General features: G+C 40.7%; 2 protein-coding genes and 1 non-coding gene across 3 annotated transcripts in view; all 3 read left to right on the top strand.

The window, feature by feature from the left end:
- The first annotated feature begins 3 nt into the window (after positions 1-3).
- RBM34 (RNA binding motif protein 34) lies at positions 4-16,204 on the top strand. Its single transcript, XM_046652164.1, has 11 exons — positions 4-121; positions 233-407; positions 624-760; positions 4,006-4,237; positions 5,509-5,568; positions 6,458-6,501; positions 12,056-12,139; positions 12,289-12,352; positions 13,817-13,856; positions 14,071-14,189; positions 15,859-16,204. The coding sequence occupies exons 1-11, from the start codon at positions 81-83 to the stop codon at positions 16,135-16,137; spliced, it is 1,275 nt and encodes a 424-aa protein (XP_046508120.1). The 5' UTR covers positions 4-80; the 3' UTR covers positions 16,138-16,204.
- A 3,760-nt stretch (positions 16,205-19,964) lies between these two features.
- Positions 19,965-24,267, top strand: part of TOMM20 (translocase of outer mitochondrial membrane 20) — a 15,671-nt gene continuing 11,368 nt past the window's right edge. Inside the window, exon 1 of the mRNA XM_046653677.1 lies at positions 19,965-20,211. Within this exon, the coding sequence (XP_046509633.1) occupies positions 20,091-20,211 (121 nt within the window). The 5' untranslated portion in view covers positions 19,965-20,090. The remainder of the gene's footprint in view (positions 20,212-24,267) is intronic.
- LOC124236519 (small nucleolar RNA SNORA14) lies at positions 20,679-20,813 on the top strand. Its single transcript, XR_006887756.1, has one exon. It is a non-coding gene; the product is annotated as a small nucleolar RNA SNORA14 (small nucleolar RNA).

Here is a 24,267-nt window from a genome sequence, read left to right as displayed (position 1 = left end):
TGGCTCCCAGAGCGGAAGTAGCCAGGACCCGGAAGTGCAGGAGGACGTGCTGCTGCTTTGCTGCAGGCGGTGGAACCAGCATGGCCGTGGAAGGGAAGAAAAAGAGAAGTGCCGAGGAGGGGTGAGTGGCGCCTGGCACGTCTCCCTGGGCAGGGCGGTGCGTTCGGGAGCTCGGGCGGGCGAAGCGGTGGGGCGTGGCGTGCAGTCGCTGAGTCTCTGGCGTCGTGTCTAGAGAGAACCCCGACGGTGGCGGGCGTGGGAGTCTGAGCGGAGACTACCTGGTTGGGCAAGTCGCCAATAGCTTGTTCCATGGCAAGCGTCCCTCCAGAGGCAGCGCAGGTCGGCTGGCAGCCCTCTTCAACTCTTTTGAGCCTCAGCTTCAACCCGTGTACGTGCCCGTGCCTAAAGTAAGTCACCCGAGTCTGTTCCGAATGGCCCATTGGAACAGCTTTAAAACAAGCCATCTACCTTGCGGGGCGTGATTTCTAAAGTGGGGCAGATAGGATTAATTTTAAGTAACCTTTCATCGCTGGCCATACCACTGAGAGAGAAGATGTGCTAATTTAGATCACTAAGTTATTAAACAGGATGAAGTCTCAAACGTAACTTCAAACTTTTGGAAGGAAACCACCAAGAAAAGGAAACAGGATGAGGAGGGAGAAAGTACATCCCAAATTCAAAGATCGCTTTTGCAAGAACCTCCAAAAAAAATGAAAGTGAAGAAGAAACTTTCTGATGCAGACAAAAAGTTGGCAGACAGGTTGGTAAAATTCTCGTGGTTGATGTTAAATTAGATGGTGAAGAAGTTGAGATTCTTATGCCTGCAATATTCATCTTGATTTTTTTCTCATTTCATAGTTCTAATTTAAAAAGTCTTATTATGGGAAATCTCATACACGTTCAAAAAGGTTAAAGAGGATAAGGAAGCCTCATGTACCCAGCATCAACAATTATTAATACTTGGCCCATCTTTTTTATCTTTACCCCGTTCATCTCCCCCTTATTATTAGGAAGCAAACCTAAGACTTATGTTTCATCTATAAATATTTAAGTATGTATTTCAAAGATGAGTTTGGTTTTCTTAAACCTATTCAGTCAGAGATAAGATTTCTCCTTTTAACGTAAATTTTTTCCCTCAGATTATTTGAATCAAGATCCAAATAGCAGTGCCATCACAAGTTCCTAGTTAACTGTCCTCAGTCTGTTAGGCCCCTCTCTTCAAGCCCTTTCTCTTTTCTCTTTCGACAAGGTGATCTTGATTCAGAGAGCTATTAATTGCTAACAGTTGTGAACTGTGTTTTGTCCTCCTACCTAATGAATCTACGCACATCCTTAATTTTTCTCTTTCTCTCAGAGATAGGTGTCTTCCTCCTTGTCCAAGATTGATTCAGTCACCTGTGCTATGTATACTCTATACCTCTTTTTCTGCCTCCTTGGGGATTATGCCATCAGATATATCCATCTTCTACTCTTTCCCATATCTTTGATCTGTCCACCATGTACATGTGCTCAAGATTCTCATCTCTTTTTTTTTTTTTTTAAAGATTTTATTTTTTCCTTTTTCTCTCCAAAGCCCCCCGGTACATAGTTGTATATTCTTCGTTGTGGGGCCTTCTAGTTGTGGCATGTGGGACGCTGCCTCAGCGTGGTTTGATGAGCAGTGCCATGTCGGCGCCCAGGATTTGAACCAACGAAACACTGGGCCGCCTGCAGCGGAGCACGCGAACTTAACCACTCGGCCATCGGGCCAGCCCCTCAAGATTCTCATCTTAAAAAAAGAAATCCAACAAGACAAAACCCTGTTCACAGTCACGTGTCCCTGTTTGCTGCTGTTCCCTCAGTCCTCCCCTTCATTGTCAAGCTTTTGGAAAAAGAAGTCTGTGCTTGTGTTCTCTTTTTCTTGATCTGTTTTTTTTTCCACACAGTCTGGTTGGTTGGTTGTTGTGTTTGTTTTTGCGTGATCTGACCATACTTCTGAACCAGTGCTCAGTGAAGCCATCCTGACCTAGTTGCCATGTTTAGTAGGCTGTACAGCCTTTGTCTTACAAGTCGTCTCTGTTACATTTCACGTGGCTGCTTTTCTTCTCGAAGCTATTCCATTCTTTGATAGCAATCTCTTCTGATTATCCTTGTCTGTTCCTTCTCAGTGTCATTATGGGTACCCTTTCTTCTAACTGCTCCTTGAACGTTGGTTTTCCTCAGGATTCTCTTCTTGGTCATCTTCTCTTGACCTTTTTTCACCCCTTATCCTGGGCAATCTCATTTGTGCCCATGGCTCCACCATTCTGAGCTCTCTCCTGATCTCCACACCTGTGTATCTCTTTGCCTCCTGGCATCTGCACCTGTATATTCCGTATCCACTTCAAAAGCACGATGCTTCAAACTGTGCTCATTGTCCTTATCAAACCTGTTCTTCTGCATGAGTGTTATCACCAGCCCTTCAGTTTCCTGAGCCCATGACTTGGGGTCATCTTATACTCTTTCTTTTTCCTGCGTATCTAATCAGTTGCCAAGTTCTGATGATGCTGTCTTTAATTATCTATTTAATCTGTCTTCGCCTTTCCAACCCCTCCCTTACTTCGGTTGGTCTGTTGTCTTCTCAGATGCATGCATCTGTGACTGTCTCCTTACTTCTCTCCGTTATCCAGCCTTGTCTCCTTCCTAATTATCTTCCACTTTGCTGCCCAAGTGATCTTTTTTAGACACTCTCAAAGTCTTCAGTGGTTCTCCATCTTTTGTGGGATAAAATCTTAACAGACATGGTCCTTCTTGACCTGGTTCCCAGCTTACCATACTGTCTCATTTCCTTTCACTCCCTCTGGGTACTTTATATACCATAGTGAACCAAAAACTAGACATAGACCCTGACCTTAGTGGAGCTTATGGTCTAGTGGAAGAATAATAATGGTCAAGATTTACTGAGGACTGAGGATGTACCAGACACTGCTTTCCTTCTCGAAGAAGCCTTTCTTGTTTCTTTTATGTTTCTACACCATGTATTATAAATGTTACCATGTTAGTGTGAACTTTTTCCTATATCTTTAGAAATTAGGCTATTGAAAGGCCTTTTTTTTTAATTAATTATTATTATTTTTTTTGCTTTTTCTCCCCAAATCCCCCAAGTACATAGTTGTCTATTTTAGTTGTGGGTCCTTCTAGTTGTGGCATGTGGGATGCCACCTCAACATGGCCTGATGAGCCATGCCCTGTCTGTGTCCAGGATCCGAACCCGTGAAACTCTGGGCTACCGAAGTGGAGCTTGTGAACTTAACCACTTGGCCATGGGGCTGGCGCCAGGCCTTTAATAGTCTCTCTCTTTGTCTCCCCAGAGGCTAGAACTGAGTAAGAACCCAGTAAATATTTACTGAATGAATGAATCATTTTTATGACTCCTCCTACCCCTTCTCCCCCCACACTCAAGATCCCAGACCAGTTCTCTTTTTGGACTGATGCGCCAACCTCACTTATCCATGCACACCAATACTTTATGTTGTGTTTGCCATTTCAGAATTTACTTTTGACAAGCAGTCCTTTAAATATTACAGACCTACTGTAAGTAGGAAATCTGGTTTTTCCTCTTGGCCATACTGCTTTTACAAAGTATTTTGCAGGCATATTAAGCCTTATAGACTCCCTGGGAGTGCTGCAGTCCTCCTAGAGTTCCAGAACAGAGGATGCAGTTAGGAACCGGTAGAGTATAAACTGAATCTCCAGGAGCTTTAAATGAACCAACTTTTGTTTAAATGAACTTTTGTTGCTTTGCTGTTATTACCTAGCAGTTTTAACATACCTTCAAAAATTGAGCTTAACTTTTTCCAACTCTTGAGTTTTCTAAAAATACCAGTGGCTTTTTGATAGTGCTATTTTTAAAATTTAGATATATTTGTGAATGGCAATTTTTTACTTAGGTAAACCAGAAGTAGGTGGGAAATATTTCTAATCCCTCTGCTTTGTCAAATACTAGACCCAACTTCATTGACTCTTATTTCTTTTGGCTTTAAAAAGAGAGCACGCTCTAGCAAGTGCTGATTTAGAAGAAGAAATTCACCAGAAACAAGGGCAGAAAAGGAAAAATTCTCAGTCTGCTGTTAAAGTAGCAGATAAAAAAGTACTTGATGATGTGGATCACACAGTTGTAAATCAAAGAAAAAAATTTCAAACCAACCAAGAAGAAGAGAGATTAAAGAATGAGAGAACTGTGTTTGTTGGGAATTTGCCTGTCACATGTAATAAGAAGGTAAGTGCATAATCTTTATATTGTAGCGATTCAGAGAAGTTAGTAATTCATAACTTTGTTTACTGTTCCTTTACTAAAAAGCATATAATTAATGTCATTAATATATAACTTCCTTATAATGACTACATAAATCGTTCTGTAGGTTGATTCTAGTACCCACCCCCTCCTCTCCATTGTTGTCATCACTGCCCTAATTCAGGCTTTTGCAAATCTTACTTGAACCTCCTGTCTGTTGGGTTTTTTTCCTTCTAGCCGTATCTCCTGTTACATGCCACTGGAACCTAAGCTCCACATGTGCAGGGAGATTTCTCTCATTTCTTCACCGCTGTATCCATAGCACTTGAAACAGTGCCTTGCGCATACTTGAGGCTTGATAAATATTTGTTGTGTAAATGGCTGAGTGCATCTCAAGTTTCTTCCCTTATGTGAGGTTCACTAAACCAGAAACATGCCTGTAACCTTCTGTGTCTTAGGTCATGGTCACACTGTTGGCAGTCCCTTAGGCCAAAATCCTGCTCATCTTTTGAAGGACAATTTAAATTTCACTTCCTTAGAAACAAACAGTACAAAAAACTCACTTCCTGGTTTTTCCCTTTCCCCCTTACCCTTTTGTCTGCTAGCATTTGATTTATGATTATTTTGTATAAGATAACATATTTTGCTTTGTAGCATAGTTTTAGTTATTGGTCCTCCTATGAGATTCAAAGAGGCTCAAGGGAAGGGAGTGTATGTGGTATCCTTGCACATTCAATAAGTTATTTTTGAATTAGAATTGGTTATAGAAATTATTGTCCTAGCTGTAAGAGATATACATTCTTCGCTTCCTGAGCCAACCATAAGAATAACATATAAAATTCACACTCTAGATTTTTCTTCAGCCTGATTGTCCTAATTCTAGACAGTTGAGGAATTTCTCATAGTGACATAAGCATCCTTAAAACTCATTTCTGGTTTAAGCCAATGTGAAAAGATGAGAGAATCTGTGGAATATATAATCTTAGTTTACATGTAGTAAAGATAAAAGATTGAAAGACAAAAACGTTGTATATCTTATGGATACTAAATTAACTTGAATTGTGTTTTCTTTTTATATAAGTTTCATTAAAATGTTTTTGTCTTCTAACTGAATAGTCACCCACTTTTCCTGAAGTGTTCTTAAAATAAAACCTGGCAGTAAAAGATTATTAGAGAGTTTTACTTAAATCCTTTTTGTAGCACTTATTTGATGTTGTGAAGATGGACTAAAGTGTATTTATATTTTTTTATTTTAGAAGCTGAAGTCATTTTTTAAAGAGTACGGGCAAATAGAATCTGTACGATTTCGTTCTCTGGTATGTTTTCTCTCCCCTTAAAATTGTATAATCTTAAAATATATTGCATTTAGATCAGACTTATTAAACGAGTTGGTATTAATTAGATGGAGGAGCACTTGACTTGAACCTTCTGAATTAGCAGGTTCAAATCTAGCCCGAGAGAAGAGTCTCTCTTCGTATCTATTGCTGACTTTTGGACTTCGTTAAATAATTTAATGGGTTCACATATTAAAATGATGTCCAATGTATTTTGGAGGGTAAGCGGGTGTTTTGTTTGCTATGTCAATTGAGTAGGCAAAACCCATAACATGACTGTAAATAAACTGAACCTGAATATAAAGGGGATTCCTTTATTTGTCCAATTAAAGATTCCAGAAAGATTTTTTATTTTGCCAACTGGCATTTATAAACTCTTAGAGATATGGATGAAGTCATATGTCTCATACACTTATTAATTTAGTTAGACATATTTAAAATCATATAGGATATACAATAAAATATTAATTTAGAAGTGTCCCTTTTTCCATGCTCATTTTTTAGAACAATTTTCCTTGCATTTTTCATGTGCATCTTCAATATCAGTGTCCCCTCATGACCAGAGACCTGGTCCTTCGAGTCATCTGACACAGTTTGAGGGCTCAGTATGTTTACTTGCATGTAGGTTGAGAGTCACTGCCCATTAAATCTGAATATGGTACTATCTTCGGAAATCTTTGTCGTAAGCCACCAGGTCCCATTCGCATAACATTACGACAGTTGTTTCTAATTCAGTATTTCCTTAGAATGTATTTAAAATCACATTATATCAGAGTTAGATATGTAGACTTGAATTAATCAAAATATAATTAATTTGAAGTAATATTTCAAATAATGAATTTTCTTTAATACCCTTTTTGTCTCTTAAAAGATTCCGGCAGAGGGAACTCGGTCCAAAAAGTTGGCAGCAATAAAGTAAGTTTATAATTGGAGAAAGGAGGTAGTCTTAAACGCTCTTCCAGTTTGGTTAAAATTGAGATCACTTCATAGATGTTTTTATTTCGATAATACATCATGCCTTACTGTTTCCTTATGTTTGTAATAGCATATAAATTTGTCAGATGTTTGCCTTTAAGCCTTAACATAAATTGTGGAGTCACAGCAAGTGTTGTAAAATAACTTACTAGAAAATGCACCATGAGAAATTTCAAGGATGTTTAACTGGGCATAGTGTTTGAAGAAAATTAAGTTTTGCACCCAGATATTCTAGTATAAATCATAAATACCATATTTCATCAATTCTAAGGCATACATTTTCCCATATCTTAACCTTTTTGAAATCAAGATGCATCTTAAAATCAGGGGTGCCCCGATGGCTGCTACTGGCTGGTCAGGTTTTTCCAGAGAGAATTTGTGTTTGCTTCCATCGATCACCTGAGGGGACTGCTAGCCCAAGAGCACTTTAAGTTCTCTGGGGGTTTGGGGACCATACTGGAAGTGTGGCTTGTGGTTCAAATTCTCAGGGGGATTTTTTCCCCTATCCCCTGTTTTCTACCTAGTGCTAAGGATGAGACATGCAAGTTTCCTTTATTTCTCATTTATTTCTTTAAGTGAATATAATTAACATATAATGTTATGTAAGTTTAAGGTGTACAACTTTTATTTTTTATTTACCTTCAGTTTTATGCAGGGTTTCCTGTTAGTCTCCTCATCTTGCAGGGGGCGGTTCTTTCTTACTGGGACAGGAAATGATGGATTTTACAAGCAGAGGTGTATATATTGTGTATATATCAGATGTGTGTGTGTGTATATATATGTATATTAAACATATAGATTAATGTAAGATCTGTATATAAATAACATTATTTGCCCACTTTATTTTTCTATTGAATTGTTTCTCGTATTGATCTGTGAGATGTTAAGGAAATTAGCCTTTTGTGATTTGGGTTACAAATTTTCTACAAATATTTCTGAGAATCCTATTATCTCAAGATTTTTGAATTGCAACAGTCCCTTTGGACATCTTGGCAAGTTCATTTCTACATTCATTCCTGTTTTGGAATTCTTTGGCAGACGAGGTCTTTGCCAGTTTTTTCCCATAACCATCACAGCTCCAGTTGTGTAGTTAACTCTTGATAAATATGTGTTATTATGTGTTTCTGGCCATAATAATGTTTGGTGAGGTAACCAAACATACAAGTCCTCCTCTATGCAGGGCATTGCTCAGATGCTGTGGGGAGTGGAAAGCCTGGTAAGAGACAACTCTCCTTTGGGCCATACAAACTTAATTCTGTATGAGGCTAAAACCCAGGGGCCTAAATTTCAGCAGAAACAGGTTCCGATAGGAGTATGTAAAAGTAGTACTGAGCAGTTTTGGTGCCAAAAAAAATGGGGTTTGCTCTCTGTGCTTGCCACCAGCTCTGTCCCCACTCCCAATTTAAAAAAAATTCTGAATTTAATTGTTTGAATAAATAATGAAGCAAATAGTTAAAAATAAAAAAGTATAGAAGTGTATGCAGTGAAAAGTTTCTTTCCTGCACCTTTTTCCTCGTCAGCCAGTTCCCTGCCCCAGGCAGCCGCTACTTTTACTTTCTTGTATAACCTTCTAGAGATGTTTTATGCATTTACAAATCGATACACATACATGTTCTCCCCGCCCCCGCATGTAACTTTCTCATGCAGAGGTATTCAGTGTATTTCCTACTCCACATCTCCCCTTTTTCCGCTTGCTGTAACTTGCATATCTGTTTATATCAATGTAAAATTGCTTCCTTGTTCTTTTTCAGAGCATCTTAGTATTCTATAAGGTGTACCATAATATGTTTTAACAAACCCTCCACTGATGGACATTTAGGTTTTTTTCCAGTCTTGTGACCATTACAAATAATGCTGGAGTGAATGACCTTGCACTTATGTAATTTTGTACGTGTCAGTTTATCTGTAGGATAAACGTTTAGTAGTGAAATTGCTTAGTCAAAAGGGTCTTTGCATTTGTAATTTTGGCCTGCTATCCCATAGAGATGGTAACCTATTTATATTCCCACACCTTTACCAACAGTATGTTTTTGAGCTTTCTGATCATTGGCAATCTGATAGGGGAAGATGGTATTTCTAATTTGCATTTCTCTTGAGTGAACATCTTTTCATATGTTCAAGTCATTTGTTTTTCCTTTTATCTGAATTGTTACTGTCATTTGCCCACTTTATTTTTCTGTTGAATTGTTTCTCATTGATCTGTGGGATGTTAAGGAAATTAGCCTTTTGTGATTCGAGTTACAAATATTCTGCCCTGTTTGTCATTTGCTTTTTCACTCTGCTATGGAGACTTTGCCATGTGAAACTTTTTTGCTTTTTCATAATAATCAAAATTTTTTTAACCTTTTTTCTATTTTATTAAGATATAAGTTACCTTCAGTAAACCTCACATATTTGAAGTATACAATTTTATGATTTTAATATATGTATGCACTCATGAAATCATTGTCACAGTCAAGATGCTGAATACTTCCCCACCCAAAGTTTCATCACCTCCACCCCTGTCTCCAGGTGACCAGTGACCTGCTTCTTATCTCTGGTGTTAGTTTGCATTTTCTAGAGTTTTAGGTACGTGGACTCATTGTATAGGATGTACTCTTGTCTGACTTCTTTTGCTCAGCATGATGATTTTGAGATTCACCCATTTTGTTGCATGCTCAGTGGCTTATTCTTTTTCATTGCCCAGTAGTATTCCATTGTGTGGACGTACCAGATTTTGTTTATCCATTCACCAGTTGATGAATATTTGGGTTATTTCAAATTTGGGGCTGTCATGAATAAAGGTACTAAAAACGTTTGCATACAGGTCATTTCTCTTGAGAAAGTACCTGGAGGTGTGGGATTGAAGAGCACAGAAGTCTTAGATTTTATTGAAGATCCAGTTTAGAGAGTGCTATTGTTTGGTGGTCTGGTAGCAGGCAGTGGGATTCTCTCTTGTCCTGGGCAAGCCCTGTGTGTCTGTGTCTCAGAAGCATACCTGATCGTCCCTCCTTCCTGTGGCAGCCATACTCCGCCTTGTGCCTTTGGTGGGTCTCATGGCAGAGAACATTTCCCAACCCTTGCCCAATGGTAGGAGGCTTCCCTTCCTCTGGCCACAAGGGATCTTCCCTGTGCCCTGGGGGTGACAGGGTTTGCTGCCCCTGCGGCTTAGCCTTCTCCTCCACAGAGAGAGGAAGCCAGGTGGGGCTTTGTGCCTTCCCCACACTGGCTTCGGTTGTTCTGTTCTCTTTTTAGGTGGAAGTAGAACTCTAGATGTCATTGACACCTAGATGTCTAGATGTGACTAGTTGTTAAAAATCATCCATCAAGCTTGATACGAGGCGTGTTCTTGCCAAGCAGAAAGGGGCAGAGTTACATGCTTGCACTTTGTATTCCCTGAGGCAAGGAGAGCTCTTCTCAAAGAGTAACAGAGTACGATACAATTATTAAGATTTTTTTAAAGTCACTTTCCATTTATGTTATCTTGGGGTTTGTCTTAGTCCGTTTGGGCTGCTATAACACAGTAACACAGACTGGAAGGCTTATAAACAGCCGAAATTTATTTCTCACACTTTTGGAGGCTGGAAGTGCAAGATCAGGGTACTAGCATGGTTGTGTTCTGGTGAAGGACAGCTTCCTAATTCAGAGCCAGGACCAACATGGCAGGAGGGGCTGGGAGCTCTGTGGGGCCTCTTTAATAAGAGCACTGATCCTATTCATGGGGACTCCACCCTCATGACCTAGGCACCTTCCAAAGGCCCCACCTCCTGTTACCATCACTTGGGCATTAATGGATTTCAATGTATGAATTTGGGGGAGACACAAAAATTAAGACACTCAGTGTTACGCTAGGACGTGTTGGATTTGGATGTTGTCAGCAGCTGCATGTTGTAGGGAAAGAATAGGGGCTCCAGAGTCAGCTAGACTTGGTTTAAGTGCTAAGCTGGCCACTTACCAACTTATGATTGTAGTCAGGTACTTATCCAAGTCTCAGCTTCCTTATCCATAAAATCAGAAAACTAACACTCATGTCGGAGATGTGAGATTAAAGGAGATACATAAAATGCCTAACCCAGTGCCTGGTATGTGTTAGGCATTCAGTAAATCACAGCTTGTTTTATCAATGTAAAACTGTTACTGCAGAATGCCGTGAGCCATGCCCTGACGTTATGTTCTGGTGCCTTTCTTGATGATACTCATTTTTTCATTAACATTTTTGTTACTTCAAAACAATAGGGCAATATCTTCAGGGAAGGATCTGTGGTCATTTACCATGGTCTTTTTGTGATTGGTCTCATCTAAATTAGATCACCATTTTCCAAACCTAGTGAATTAATGGGTTTAAGGCATTGAGCAGCAACAGCTGCTGTCCTTAAAAAAAGAGTGAGAAATAGTCATAACATGCCTCCCATGGAAAGAACACAACACTATCTATGGTCTGGACAAAGAGGTCAAATCTGGGTCCGATCAAACCACTGTATCCGGCTGCCAATTTGAAGAAATATAGAGGACAGAGGAACATGCTGAACTGCACTATGAGCTTGTAATCAGCAAAGCCCAGGCTTTGGGAAATTCTGTGGGTTAAACACTAAGATAACACGAGAGATAAAGGGGGAATCTTGTAGATTAAACAAGACTCGAAAGACTTTTTTCTTTTTTATCTTTTTGAGGAAGATCAGCCCTGAGCTAACATCGGCTGCCAATCCTCCCGTTTTTGTGAGGAAGGCTGGCCCTGAGCTCACATCCACGCCCATCTTCTTCTGCTTTATATGTGAGACGCCCACCACAGCATGGCCTGACAAGCAGTGCCATGTCCACACCTGGGATCCGAACCAGCGAACCCTGGGCCGCCAAAGCAGAACGTGCGCACTTAACTGCTGCGCCACCAGGCTGGCCCCTCAAAAGACTTTTTTAAGTGGGAAAATGGACAAGACCAAAGTATAACGTGTAGGAATAGACACTTGGGTGGTAAAACCACACAGGCATGCAGAAACATAGTTCCTATAGGAGTGGGGATGGTGGTTACCTTTGGAGGGGAGGAGGGGCTACAATCGAGAAGGCCACAGAGAGGCTTCGGGGGGGGGGGGGGGGGGGGGTGGCGGCAAGGGAGTTGACCTGTTAATAATTCACTAAGCTAGACATGTTTGTGTAGTTTTTATTTTATAGTAAAAAGGAAAAATTAAGTCGTCTTTCACATCTGTTTGTGTGTGTGGTAGATACAGAGCTGCAGCTAAGATTATAGTTTCTAGCCTGGTGGCACTGCATGGGTGGTCTGCACATGGCTGGACCTCTCCCAGTGATGACTAGTAAGAAGGCATGGGTTACATGTTTCAGCCAGTATCTGTATAAGTTGTGTGTTATTTTTGAGTTATTACTAAATATTTATTAAAAGAGATGAAACTTCTCCCAGGAATTCTTGTCATATGTGTTGATTAAGAGTAGAAAACAGGCTGTATTTATTTTAGTGACTTTGAGATTAGACAATTTTACATTGTCTTTTTTTTTTCCTGTGTAGACGTACAATTCATCCCAATCAGAAAAATATTAATGCTTACGTAGTGTTTAAGGATGACAGTGCTGCTGCGAAAGCATTGAAAAGGTAATTTTATCTTTTTGAGGTTTGATCAGATTACTTTATTTAAGTATTGATGAGTTCATGTTTTATTCTTGGTTTCACTTTAGAGCAAATAGTATAGTAACTCAGTGCTCATTTTTAACAGCCATTTCCCCTTCGTATTTATAATACAGAAATGGGGCCCAAATTGCTGATGGATTTCGTATTAGAGTTGATCTTGCATCAGAGACCTCATCTGTAAGTAGCACATGAGTTGTTTAAAGAACTTAACCAGTCTTGTAGAGAAAATCATTTTCTTTTGAGTTTTTGCTAGGAGAGGAGTGGAATCAGCAGTGAGCGTGAGGGAAGCACAGAAGGAAACATCCTGTGCCCTCTGTGGTCACAGCGCTGTTGCCTAGAATGACACAAGGACTTGAGTCAACATTAGCTTCAAGAACGTGGTTCCCCTACTCCCTCCATTAAATTGAAGAATCATAGAGCATTAGGCTGAAAGTTATGTTGGAGATCATCCACGCAAACACCTTATAGACTGAGAGCTAGAAGTTAAATTATCCATTAAATAGTTTTTGAATTCCTACTGTGTGTCAGGTGTACAGTGCTAAGATAGAGTCTCAGTTCTTTAGGAGTTCAGAATATAAAGGTGAAGATGAGCAGATGGGCCAATTGTGGCACTGTTCTATGATAAATAGTGTCATAAATGCATAGGATATTTGTCAGCTCAGGAATGGGGCATTTGGCTTGGGGAGGTGCCAGCAAGAAGGGACAAAGGAGGGCTTCCAGGAGAACAGGTGTCATATCAATCGTGCCAGATGAGTCCATGTTATCTAGGCAAAAAAAGTTTTTTGAAAAAAGATGAGGCTATCCGGGCAGGAAAAACAGTATAAATGGTGGGGACCAAAACTTCATTTGCTTAGGGAATACCAAGAGCTTAATACAGTTGATAGTGGGTAGATAGGAGGAGGGCAGCAGTAAGAGTTGCTGTTGGAGAAATAGTTAGAGGTCAGATTATGAAGGTGCTGGTCTGCCATGTTGCAGAGCCTGGATTTTGTCCAGCAGCTGTTCCACAAGTTGAAACACGAGAGTGGCATGACCATATTTGCATTTTACAAAAGTCTGGAAATGAATGAGGGGTGAGTTGTAAGAGCTCACCACAGAAACATAGAGTGCATTACTGTCATTGTCAGAGTTACCTCAGAAATTACAGAGGCCTGGTTGACACCCCTGGCTTTGATTGTGGACCTTGCACAGGTGACCAAAATGGCCCAAGGGCCAAATCCACCTCCCACCTGATTTTTCAAATAAAGTTTTATTAGCACACAACCACACCCATGAGCTTATTTTTATGTATTGTGCTATAACGGCAGAGATGAGTAGTTATGAGAGACCACATGGCCTGCAGAGCCTAAAATATTTGCGCTCTGGCCTTTTGCAGAAAAAGTCTGCCCACCCCCAATATAGCATGTCTTTCTTGAGCACTGCCATGTGTCAGTGCTAGCTGTGACCAGAAAACCACTCCCTCCTCCAGTGCTCACTCACATTCCAGGGGGCAACACAGAGGAAACTGAATCAAACAAGGGACTGAGGTGGGGCTTAAATCAGGAGATGGAGACCCATCAGAGACGCGGGGTGAGGAAAAGGGTAGACTTGAGGACGACTTTCTGCTCCAGTGAGTGATTTTTATTAACACCCTTTGTGTTTCAGAGGGACAAGAGATCAGTGTTTGTGGGGAATCTCCCATACAGTAAGTTTGTTTAAACAAATTACGTACCTGTTTATCGTTAAGACAACAGCTGAGCAGTAACTTTGTTTTGCTTTAAGACTAACTTTAGAAAGGGTGGGGTGTCACTTGACTGATTCTCGTGGGGCGGTGCTTAACTTCCTGTGTTATTGAACATCTCCATCTTTCTAAGGCAATCTCAAGTCTCTACTTTCACTTTGGTTGGCTTTGTTTCTAGAAGTTGAAGAGTCTGCAGTTGAGGAACACTTTCTGGACTGTGGGCATATAGTGGCTGTAAGGATTGTGAGAGACCAAGTGACAGGAGTCGGCAGAGGGTTCGGCTATGTGCTCTTTGAGGTATGGGAGACTGATGCATTGTCACTGTCCTCTGAAATGTTGGGAAGGGTTGTCCCCTCTGTTTCATCATTCAGACATAACTGTCACCATCACCGTCAGATTCCGTCTTAAGAAAACTAAATTCGTAACCTGCTGTAAGAGTACTGTTTCTATACTTGCACCTAACCAAAAGATGTTCTAGTTCCCTCTTTCTTCATATTAATGTTATTGAATTATGTTTTAGATATTGGATATGAAAGGTATTAAATATGAATCTCCACCTTCTGTAAAATGGAGAAAAGAATTGACTATTCATTCAAGTAGAAGACAATTTTAGTCTTTGTACAAAATTGGTTATATTTAGTTCACTAAATATTAACCAGTGTTTCATGCCTAACGTGATTAGAATATACATATTATCTGATGGCACTTAAGTTTCTCATCCCTCCACAATAACCCATTAATACTTTTCCTTTCAGTTTTTTCCTGGGCCTTCTGTTTTGTAGTTGAACTTTAATCCGTGAATATAAAATTTTGCAGTTTGCTTTGTTGCTTTCTTTTGTGTAAGCACGTTCTAGTGAGTGATATCACATAATTTATACTTTCATATTTTCCAAATGTTGCACATAGCATTGTTCTATATTTTTCCCTGTAATAATGAAATTGGAGTGGTTATTTTTTTCTTCAAATGTTTGCCTGCATTTTTGGATTACTTCTTCAGGAGATAGCTCCCCAGTGGGCTATTACTAACTAGGTCAAGAAATGTGACCTTCTTTTTTGTTTTTGGTGAGGAAGATTGGCCCTGAGCTAACATCTACTGCCAATCCTCCCCTTTTTGCTTGAGAAGGATTGGCCCTGAGCTAACATCCATGCTGGTCTTACTCTATTTTGTGTGTGAGACGCCTCCACTGCATGGCTTGATGAGCGGTGTGTAGGTCCACTGAACTGGTGAACCGCAGGCAGCTGAAGCAGAGCACGCAAACTTAACCACCACGCCACTGGGCCAGCCCTGACATGTGGCCATTTTTAAGACTCTTGATATGTATTACCAGGTAGATTTTAAGAAAGGTGGTCACAGCCTTGTGTTTCCCTCATTCTGTACTGTAGTGATCTTACTGTTTTTCTGCTCTCTGTCTTCTATTGATAAGTTTGTAAAGCCCTTTAACAAACATCTTACGAGTATTCAGAGTTGTTAGCATTTAGTGGTTCTATATTAGAATAAAAGAATAATAGAATTTTGGATCTAACAGAACTCTACAAGGCATCTGGTCCAACCTCTCGATCTGTCATTGCATTCCCTGCCCTCAGGTCAGCTAATGCTGAGGGGCTTTGGCCGAAAGAGCCTTGTGAGAAGGAGGTTCATTGGTTTAAAAGATTGCATACGACTAACGTAGTTAGTTGAAATTTCACTTTATAATGAGAAAATGAAGCTTATTGGATTGTGACTTATCTGATTATTTGACAAGGCAGCTTGAGTGCTTCCTGGGGAAAAACTCGTGAGGAGCATGATTAAAACGAGACTCCAGACACAGCTGCTGAAACCCTTGGGAATGGCCTTCTTGGATGTGGAAGCAGGAGGGGTTTCTATGTGCAAGCTCCGACGTTCTTCTGATCCATTGAAGTTGCAGTTTTACTAGTTTCTTTACAAATGAGTTTCTGGTGGAAATTAATATACCTATTTTTATTGCAGAATACAGATGCTGTTCATCTTGCTCTGAAATTAAATAATTCCGAACTGATGGGAAGAAAACTCAGAGTCATGCGTTCTGTTAATAAAGAGAAATTAAAACAAAATTCAAATCCCAGTTTGAAGAACGCCACTAAACCTAAGCAGGGACTTAATTCTGCTGCAAAAAATGTAGGACATTCTAAAAGTTTATTTATTGGAGAAAAAGCTGTTCTCATTAAGAAGAAAAAGAAAGGACAGAAGAAAAGTGGATGGACTAAGAAACAGAAGAAACAAAAGTAGCAATCTGGAAATCTGGAGCTTTTTTTTCTTTCCACTGAGTACTGGTAATAAAAGTGTGGTGAACCCATGTATTGAGTTTCAGAATTTTTTATGGCTAGTGTAGGTGGAACTCGAAACTTTTTCAGTTTATTCACATTGTAGCAGTACCTTTGAAACATTTGTTTTAAGATGTAGGCAGATGAGTCACCATGGATTATGTAATATTGCTAATGGTTTAAGAGATGATTTTATATTTAGCGTGAACGTTTAGAATTTTAGTTATGTATTATTTTAATGTATGTTAGAAATATATAATTAACACTTGAGACAGTTATTTCAAGAATTACCTGTGATGAGACTAAATTTTTAAAAAGTATCTTTAAAGAAAAATAAAACAATCAACCTTAACGCTTATTGTATCTAGACAGAGTATCTGAATAATTAAAGTGGGAATACTGATCTAAGGTTGAATCACAACCCCTGAGAAGAAAGGTTTTGAGGGCTGTTATATAATAGCTATTCATTTTTCTTCTTTTCTCTTGCACTTATAAGTGGAGTTCTGGGTTTTAATTATTTCAACAACCTAATAATGACTAACCAACAAGAAGGTTATATGAAATGTTGCTCTGATTCCTTATTCTTGACCAGTGATTTTCTGCTTATTGAAGTCCTTGGCAAATTGGCTATAAAGCAGATTGAAAAATATTCTCCCAGGAAAACTTGTGATTCTTAATGTCACCTAATAGACTGAAACAATCTTTCAAAAAAATATTTAAAGGAAACATTTTCTGATAAAATGTGGTAATTAAGTCGCAAGCTATAAAGTTCAACAAGAGGAGAGAAGACAATTGCATCCCCTTGGGGCCTACCCGTGTGCTATAGCTGGTGCCCTGTCTCACAAATCTTAACCACGCTGGGTCTGTATCCAGGAGGGAGGCTGATCTGAGGCTCGTAGAATCTGTGATACATACATCATATCATTTAGGTGGATAAGGAGATTGGGGGACGGTGAGTTATTACTACTGATCGTTTGGAAAAATCCTGTCTTTTGGGCATAGCACAAGGAAAACCTAATGGGTCTTTAAAATGTAGCTCTGTAGAAAGCAGAGAGAGCTCCATTTTCATCTCTAGGGACTGGATATTTTATGCTTAGTATCCGCTATGGTGCTTAGAACCTTGTTTTTCATAAGTAGGTTCAGTAGATACTTATTACTTGACAAATTTTGAGCATTTTTGCATATATTTCCAATTAAATTTATATAAAGCATCATCTATAGACTATCCCTATAGATATATAGAGTATATAGAGTGCATAATTTTAATTGTGTGTTTTATAGTGGATATATAGTGGATATTGTGGATATAGTGTATATTTATATAAATGTATATAAATTTATATAATTTTAGTGTCCTTAACATGGAGTGCTCCTTTTGGTGTCAGGTTTTCATGTAGAGCCCTGGACTGGGGTGGAAAGGCATCCTGTTCTTGCCCCGGCTCTGTGGCTGTGTGTGCAGGACCCTGGACAAGCCTCTCAGCCTCTTTATCTAAATCTTTTGATTGGTGAAATAAAGGGCTTGGACGAGATCAGTGGTCTCACACTTCTTTGACTATGATCTGCACCAGCTTTAAGTTTGCATCATGACCCGTACAAACATGGATATATCTAACTGACACGAAAGTTTCACATGACAGTACTGGTCCCTACTACACCTATTGCCATCTGATATTTTTTATTCTATTTTATTAAAAATACTGGTTATGGTCCACTATGGTTATTCCACAACCCACTAATGATTCCACTGACAAACACGTGCCTAGGGGCTTCCCAGGCTGTTTCTGTTTCAGGATTCTATGCTTCTAGGTGTTTTACAACAGGTATTTAAAAATGTAGAGTGGTCATGCAGAGTGGTAAATGAGGTAAACGAGGTAAACGTAGAGGGAGGGATTCAAAGGTACAGATGTTGCTCTAACGGCTTTGCATAAACCTGCTGCCTGGTATCCTGTACTCATAGTAGTGACCTCAACATTTACATTGCATTTACTACACACGACACAGGGATAGAGATGAGTAGCATGTTTGTTTACTCAGGAGTCATACTCTAACGGCCACAAGGTCTACTCAGATTTTCAAGACAGTCAAGTTCTAGGCCTCATGTCTGTCGCCTTGGACAAGTCCTTTCTGTTCCAGCACACCTGAGGCTCAGGACGTACCTCTCAGTTGAGGTTCACTGACAACTTTGGGGGATGGGCAGAATGAGAATGTGTGTGTTCGGGGTATAAGCAAAGGCTTTTTGTGTTATTCTGTTGTGTGCAATCCTCTGATGCCAATCATTTTCTCTGCTTTGGTTACGTACGCACCTCCATACTCTGCCTTCCCCCACCCAGTGCAGGCAATGCACACATACCTTTGGTCTAGTTTCCAGTATTCCATAGGGTCTCAGGTTCATCATCACTTAAGCAGAAGGGCTTTCCCAGACTCCTGGACTAGGTTAGGACCTCCAGCTAAATGTTTCCATAAGTACCCTTGCAATGACTTCTGACACCAACTACCCAGTTAAGCCAAACTTCATAGGTTAAGGGCCCAGTCTCCTATAAGACTGCCCTCACTTCAGACATCAGTCACAAATTTGGGGGGTCTCCAGGTCACTCTTTCCTGACTAGCTAGCTACTAATCTGTGGGTTTCCACTACCCCCTCAGGTTCAGTAATTCACTATAAGGACTCAGAACTCAGGAAAGTGCTACACTTAGGATTACAGTTTTACAGCAAAAGGATACAAATCAAAACCAGTCAAAGGGAAAGATAGAAAGGGAGAGGTCTGGGGGAATCCCAAAGCTTCTGTTGCCTTCTCACTATGGAGTCACACCACCTCACCCTCCTAGCACGTGGCACATTGATGTGTACCTACGAGTATTGCCATCCTGGGAAACACCTGCTTCTGTGCTGAGTTTTTATTTGGATTTCATTATGAACTCAATCTCCAGCCACCCCGCTCCCCTCCCCAGAGGTAGGGCTGGTACGACATGGATCAAAGTCCCCACCCTGTAACCACACAGTTGGTCTTTCTGGCCTGCCAACCCCATTATGAGCCATCTCCCTAGCATAAACTGTCATGGCCCACCATGAGTTTCTATCACTCAAGGGGATAAGAGGATCCCTCCCAAGACTGGGGACAGAGGGCCAGCCAAATTCTTTACTACACGACGTGTACTTCTCTTACCATGCCTCTCATCAATTTCTAGTTATTTAATGTCTGCTTTCTGCCCAGGGTTGTGTCCTTTTAAATTTAAACTACATATATGTTTTCGGTGGCTATAAAACAACTCACGTTTTCTATTTTTTCCTTCAATTACTTTTACCACCTATATTTTTCCAGGAACTGCTCCATTTAATTTTCTTCTGCTCCTCATGAGACTATATTGCAACATTCTTTTGAAGTTGAATCACCAAATTATGGAGCTTGTTGCACAATGGATTGTGACTGACCTTGAAAAGCAAATTCAGTTAAATTCAAATAAGAGTCACAGGTTGCCTGAATTATACAAAAATAAAATGAAGCATTTGACGTCAGCAACCTTCCATCTTTGTCTGACACCCACAAGGAAGTCAGCTACAAACTCTTCTGAGTCTGTGCACGCCGGCCACACAGCCCCCTCGTTACATCACGCTCAGGGGCTTTTAAGGAAATGCGTGATCACTCGCAAAAACCTCACACCGACGCGGACCCCCGCGCCGGGGAGCCTTTGCCCGGTGCGCAGGCGCAGAAGCGGTGCGGGCGTCTCCGCTCAGGCACTGCCGAGGACGTCCCCGGGGGCCTCGGACGTCTAGGGCCGGAAGTGACGCGTGTTCGGCCTTTCCGCGTCCCCCGCGGCGGGCGTGAGGTCTGAGCGGGGCCGTCAGCTCTGAGGGTTCGCGGCCAACGTGCTTGTTCCCGGACCCCGGCGCCGCCGACCCGGCTCCTCGGTGGAGAGAAGATGGTGGGCCGGAACAGCGCCATCGCCGCCGGTGTGTGCGGGGCCCTCTTCATCGGGTACTGCATTTACTTCGACCGCAAGAGACGGAGTGACCCCAACTTCAAGAACAGGCTGCGAGAACGTGAGTGGGCCCCCTCGGCCCCGGGCTGCCCCCTCCGCCGCTGCCCCGCCGCGCCGCCCTGCTCAGCTCTGCTCAACCCTGCTCTGCGTGCCCTCCCCGCCGGCGAGCCGGGGGCGTCGGGGCCGCGCGCGGGCGGCCGCGTGGTGTTGCCCGGCCCGGCGGCCGCCAGCAGACCGACCGGAAAAAGGCGATGGCGCTGGCCGCGCGCTCCCGGGGCGGCTCCTGGCTCCTGTGCCTGCACGATTCCCTCCATTTTGGAGGGATGGCTTTTCCCATTTTGTTTTGCCCAAACGCCTTTCCCAGATGAATGCGCTCTCGTTTGTATTATAATGTAGGGTACGTGTGGGCCGGGGTTTTTTTTCGCCATTCACCTTTTGAACCTCTGTTCTTAACTCGAAAGTCGTGTTTTTTGTATTTTACGGGTTTGTGCTTGAGACTAAATTCACACACCCAACGCGGTATCATTGTCGCATTCTTAAACCCTCTTGGTAGCTTCGCTCTAAACGCTTCCAAGATATGAGTGAATGCTATAGAATTTGCAGGGGAGTCCAAAGGGCTGCGCTCCTCCTGTGGCTCAGTCTTATTTCATACCTGCGACATCTTTTAAGAGAGATCTACAAGAGGAAAGTCGTGTCAGCAAATCCATTGTCATCTTTGAGTTTCGGAGGCATACGCGTGTGCAGCAGTGGAAGAGCAAATTTGTTGCACTAAGAAATATTTTTGTAACCTATCTAGGTTGCTCAGTCAAAATAGTTTCTGAAATTAAAATTGATGTGTAAGTTACTAAAGTCTAGAACGTACAAAGAAGTGACTATCCTATTTCATACTGTTTTATTGAGTTATAAGAAGTCATTTCTGGTGTTGCCTAGCCACACGTGGCTGGGGACTAGCGTGTTGAACAGTGCTGATCTTATACCATCTATGATAGGAGCGCTAATTCTAGCTCTCTCACATTTTGGGAGGAAGGGATATGGAGGTAGTTTATTTTATTTACGGTTAGGTAGACTGATGGCAACAGTGCTGTTTTGGATTCAGATACTGAGTTTCCAGGCCCAAATTAGTCACAGATTAGCAGCATAATCTTGGCCTTTCTGAATCTTAATTTTCTTAGTTTGTGAAATGAGGCGATGCCACCTTCCTCTAGTTGGTTTTGTGAAGATTAAGATGTTTGAAGTGCCCACCACCATTCCTAACGCAGGAAAGCCCCCTCCGTAAATGCTGCCTGTAAATGTAACTACAGGGATGTAGATGATTTCCCTACAGATTTAAAAATAGTTGGGGTGTGTGTGGAGGCAGAGCTCTGAAGAATGGATTAACCCTTTCTTCCTTTGGAAACACTGCAAGCCTATTCTTGAAAACCTTGAGAAAACTATAATTTTTGGTTGAAGAAATCATAAAAGCTATCATCTTAGACAACCTGAGAAATGTGTTATTTTCAAAATTCCTTTTCCATCATTTTAAGTCAATAAATTTTTTTTCTAGCTTTAGTAGTAGCCTAATGGTTTAAATGGTCAGGCTTGAATTAGTATTAGCTGAGTAACCTTGGGCAACCGACTTGAAGTTTTTGTTTCCCTCTTGTAAAGATAAATGTAGAGTTTAGTACAGTCCCTGGCACATGGTAATTGATGGATGCTAAAGATTGTTTATGAATATAATTATTATTTGATATTTTCTTTAGCAAGGAAAACTTTTGCTCAGAGAAATTTTGTATTGGCTGATTTTTTAAGAACTTGAGGGTGTTTTGTATTGGTGGAATGAAATTGATTTCAGTTTAGTTAGTTTTGATTTTTTTCTAGTCTAATTTCTAATAGAATATTTACATCTGCAAAAAAGGCAGAGTTTCTCAGATCAGTCATTTTGGCTTGTTAGTGTTCCTGATAATTTTTTTTAAAGAGGCTTAAGTTGTTTGCAATAGGTTTGAGGTTAAATCTGGGATTCTAATTTATTCAGATTTTTGTCTTCCATTAGCAAAAGCAGATTATGAGGACTTTTAGAGTATAATTTTTATCAATCTAAATAATCATTAATAAATGAAAATTAATCTCCAAATTATAGTGCCAACTACAGGTGTGTTTCATTATACAGCACTGTTTAAAATGATTCATCATTTTAAAATATATTAACTAATTTCCTTACTTAAATGAATGCTTTAAGAGTGATTTAGATTTGGGGCTTTTAGTAAGCTCATGTTTTATGTGTATTTTTTAAAGTAGACAAAATCTGTTTTAACTTGTTAGGTTTACACAGTACTTGGGATACTTGCAAATATTGAGTCCAGGCCTGATTTTGCTGATTGAATGTGTACGTTGGTTTTTCAGTCTCTTACCATCTGTACTTTATCACAGAGATACTGTATGATACTCTCTGAAAATAAGTTAATGTAACAAGTTAATTGTCTTATGAAACTGAAGCCAGAAAATAGGGATGGTAATAGTACTTGTCTTCATGTTACTGTGAGGATTAAATAAGCTAATTAATAACACAGAATAGTATCTGGCATGTAGCATCTAAAACATACTGAGTGGTTACCCTTAACATCTAAGTGTTCCTTGTCTTCATGTCCAGTTCCTCTGAAGTCTTCCATGTCTCTTCTAGTCTCTTTTTTTTTTTTTAAGGGAGATTGGCCCTGAGCTAATATCTGTTGCCAATCTTGCTTTTTTTCCCTTCTCTCCCCAAAGCCCCAGTACATAGTTGTATGTCCTAGTTCAAGCCATTCTAGTTCTTCTGTGTGGGATGCTGCCACAGCATGGCCTGATGAGCAGTGCTAGGTCCTGGCTCAGGATTGAAACGGGTGGACCCTGGGCCGCCAAAGCGAAGCACGTGAGTTTAACCAGTTGGCCACGCGGCCCGCCCCCTCTTCTAGTCTTAATACTCTCCTTCCAGCACTAGTCTGTACCTTGGTATGTAGTAATTAGTCTGATATCATTCATCATTTTCTGCCTAAATAGGGCTGAACAAAACCCTTAAACAAATTGAGGGTCGAATATGCTGTGTGTTCTGTTTCCGCAGAGTGAGTTGCTCAGTGACGAACAGCTAGGAAAGGAAGTTTGTTAGAAACGTAGGCAGTCTTCAAATTAATATGTAAGATCTGCTTTAACCTATGTTTTTCTGTTGAAACTGCTAGAATTGTGTTTAAGCCTTAGAGTTTCAGCACTTCGTGTATTTTGGGGGCTAGGGTTGGTAAGAGATGCTGGTGTGGTTAAACTCGGTTTGTAAGGGTAGTGGGGAAGGAAGCTTCCCTTGGCAATAGTAGTTAACCTGTCTGCAGCTGGGCGGACCGCTCACTGCCTCTTTAGTCGGCATCAAGACTTGGATCTGTAGAATCCTTGAAGGTTTTCAGAGCACATTTGCGTGTTTTATGCCTTTTGTTTCTTGGAGTAGCCTTATCTTTGGCAAGTTAAGAGATTTATTTGCTGAAAATCACCCAGGTAATAAGTATTAGAGCCTTAGCTTTCTTAGGTATGCCACCTGGTCATTCTCCAGGTCCTTGGTGGTTTTTAGGAACTAGTGAAACTTCCTTCTGTAGGTATTTAGCATAGCATAGCTCCTTAGCTGAGGAGTGGGCATTCAACTGTCTCAATACCAAGTGCTTATATGGCATGTTATAAATCAGGCACTATTCAGAAGTTCGTTACATACTTTAACTCATTTAATCCCCACAACAACCAATTTTCCATACATAGAAAATGAGCACAGGTTACTGTAACTTTCCCAAGGTCACGCTGCTAGTTAGTGGAAGAGCTGGCAGAGAAGCCCAGGTTTCCTCCATGCCAACACCCTTTTACAGGGGTATACAATTAAATAACAGTTTAAAATACTGTGTCTGTTACTGATTTGGTTTTAAGGGTTGACTGATGATTAAGATTTTAAACAACACCACTTACTCCTAAGATTTGTGGTATAGCTATTTCGTATCAAAAACAAGACAGGTTTTTTCTTCACTAGTCAGCAGTGTTGACAAGAATTGAGCAGTGCTTCCCCCCCTTTTTTGCCAAATGCATAATTACTGTGTTTATTTTTTTAAGAAAACTTTCTCAAATGGTGATTCCTCCCCCA

Source organism: Equus quagga, chromosome 2 (assembly GCF_021613505.1).
Source record: "Equus quagga isolate Etosha38 chromosome 2, UCLA_HA_Equagga_1.0, whole genome shotgun sequence".
Lineage (NCBI taxonomy): Eukaryota > Metazoa > Chordata > Mammalia > Perissodactyla > Equidae > Equus > Equus quagga.
The sequence above is the reverse complement of the archived record's forward strand: the minus strand, read 5'-3'. Positions and strand labels throughout refer to the sequence as shown.

Coding starts and splice junctions, on each gene's coding strand:
- RBM34 (XM_046652164.1), top strand. CDS start 81: ATGGCCGTGGAAGGGAAGAAAAAGAGAAGTGCCGAGGAGGG. Junction 122..232: donor AAGAGAAGTGCCGAGGAGGG/GTGAGTGGCGCC, acceptor CGTCGTGTCTAG/AGAGAACCCCGACGGTGGCG. Junction 408..623: donor TGTACGTGCCCGTGCCTAAA/GTAAGTCACCCG, acceptor AACTTTTGGAAG/GAAACCACCAAGAAAAGGAA.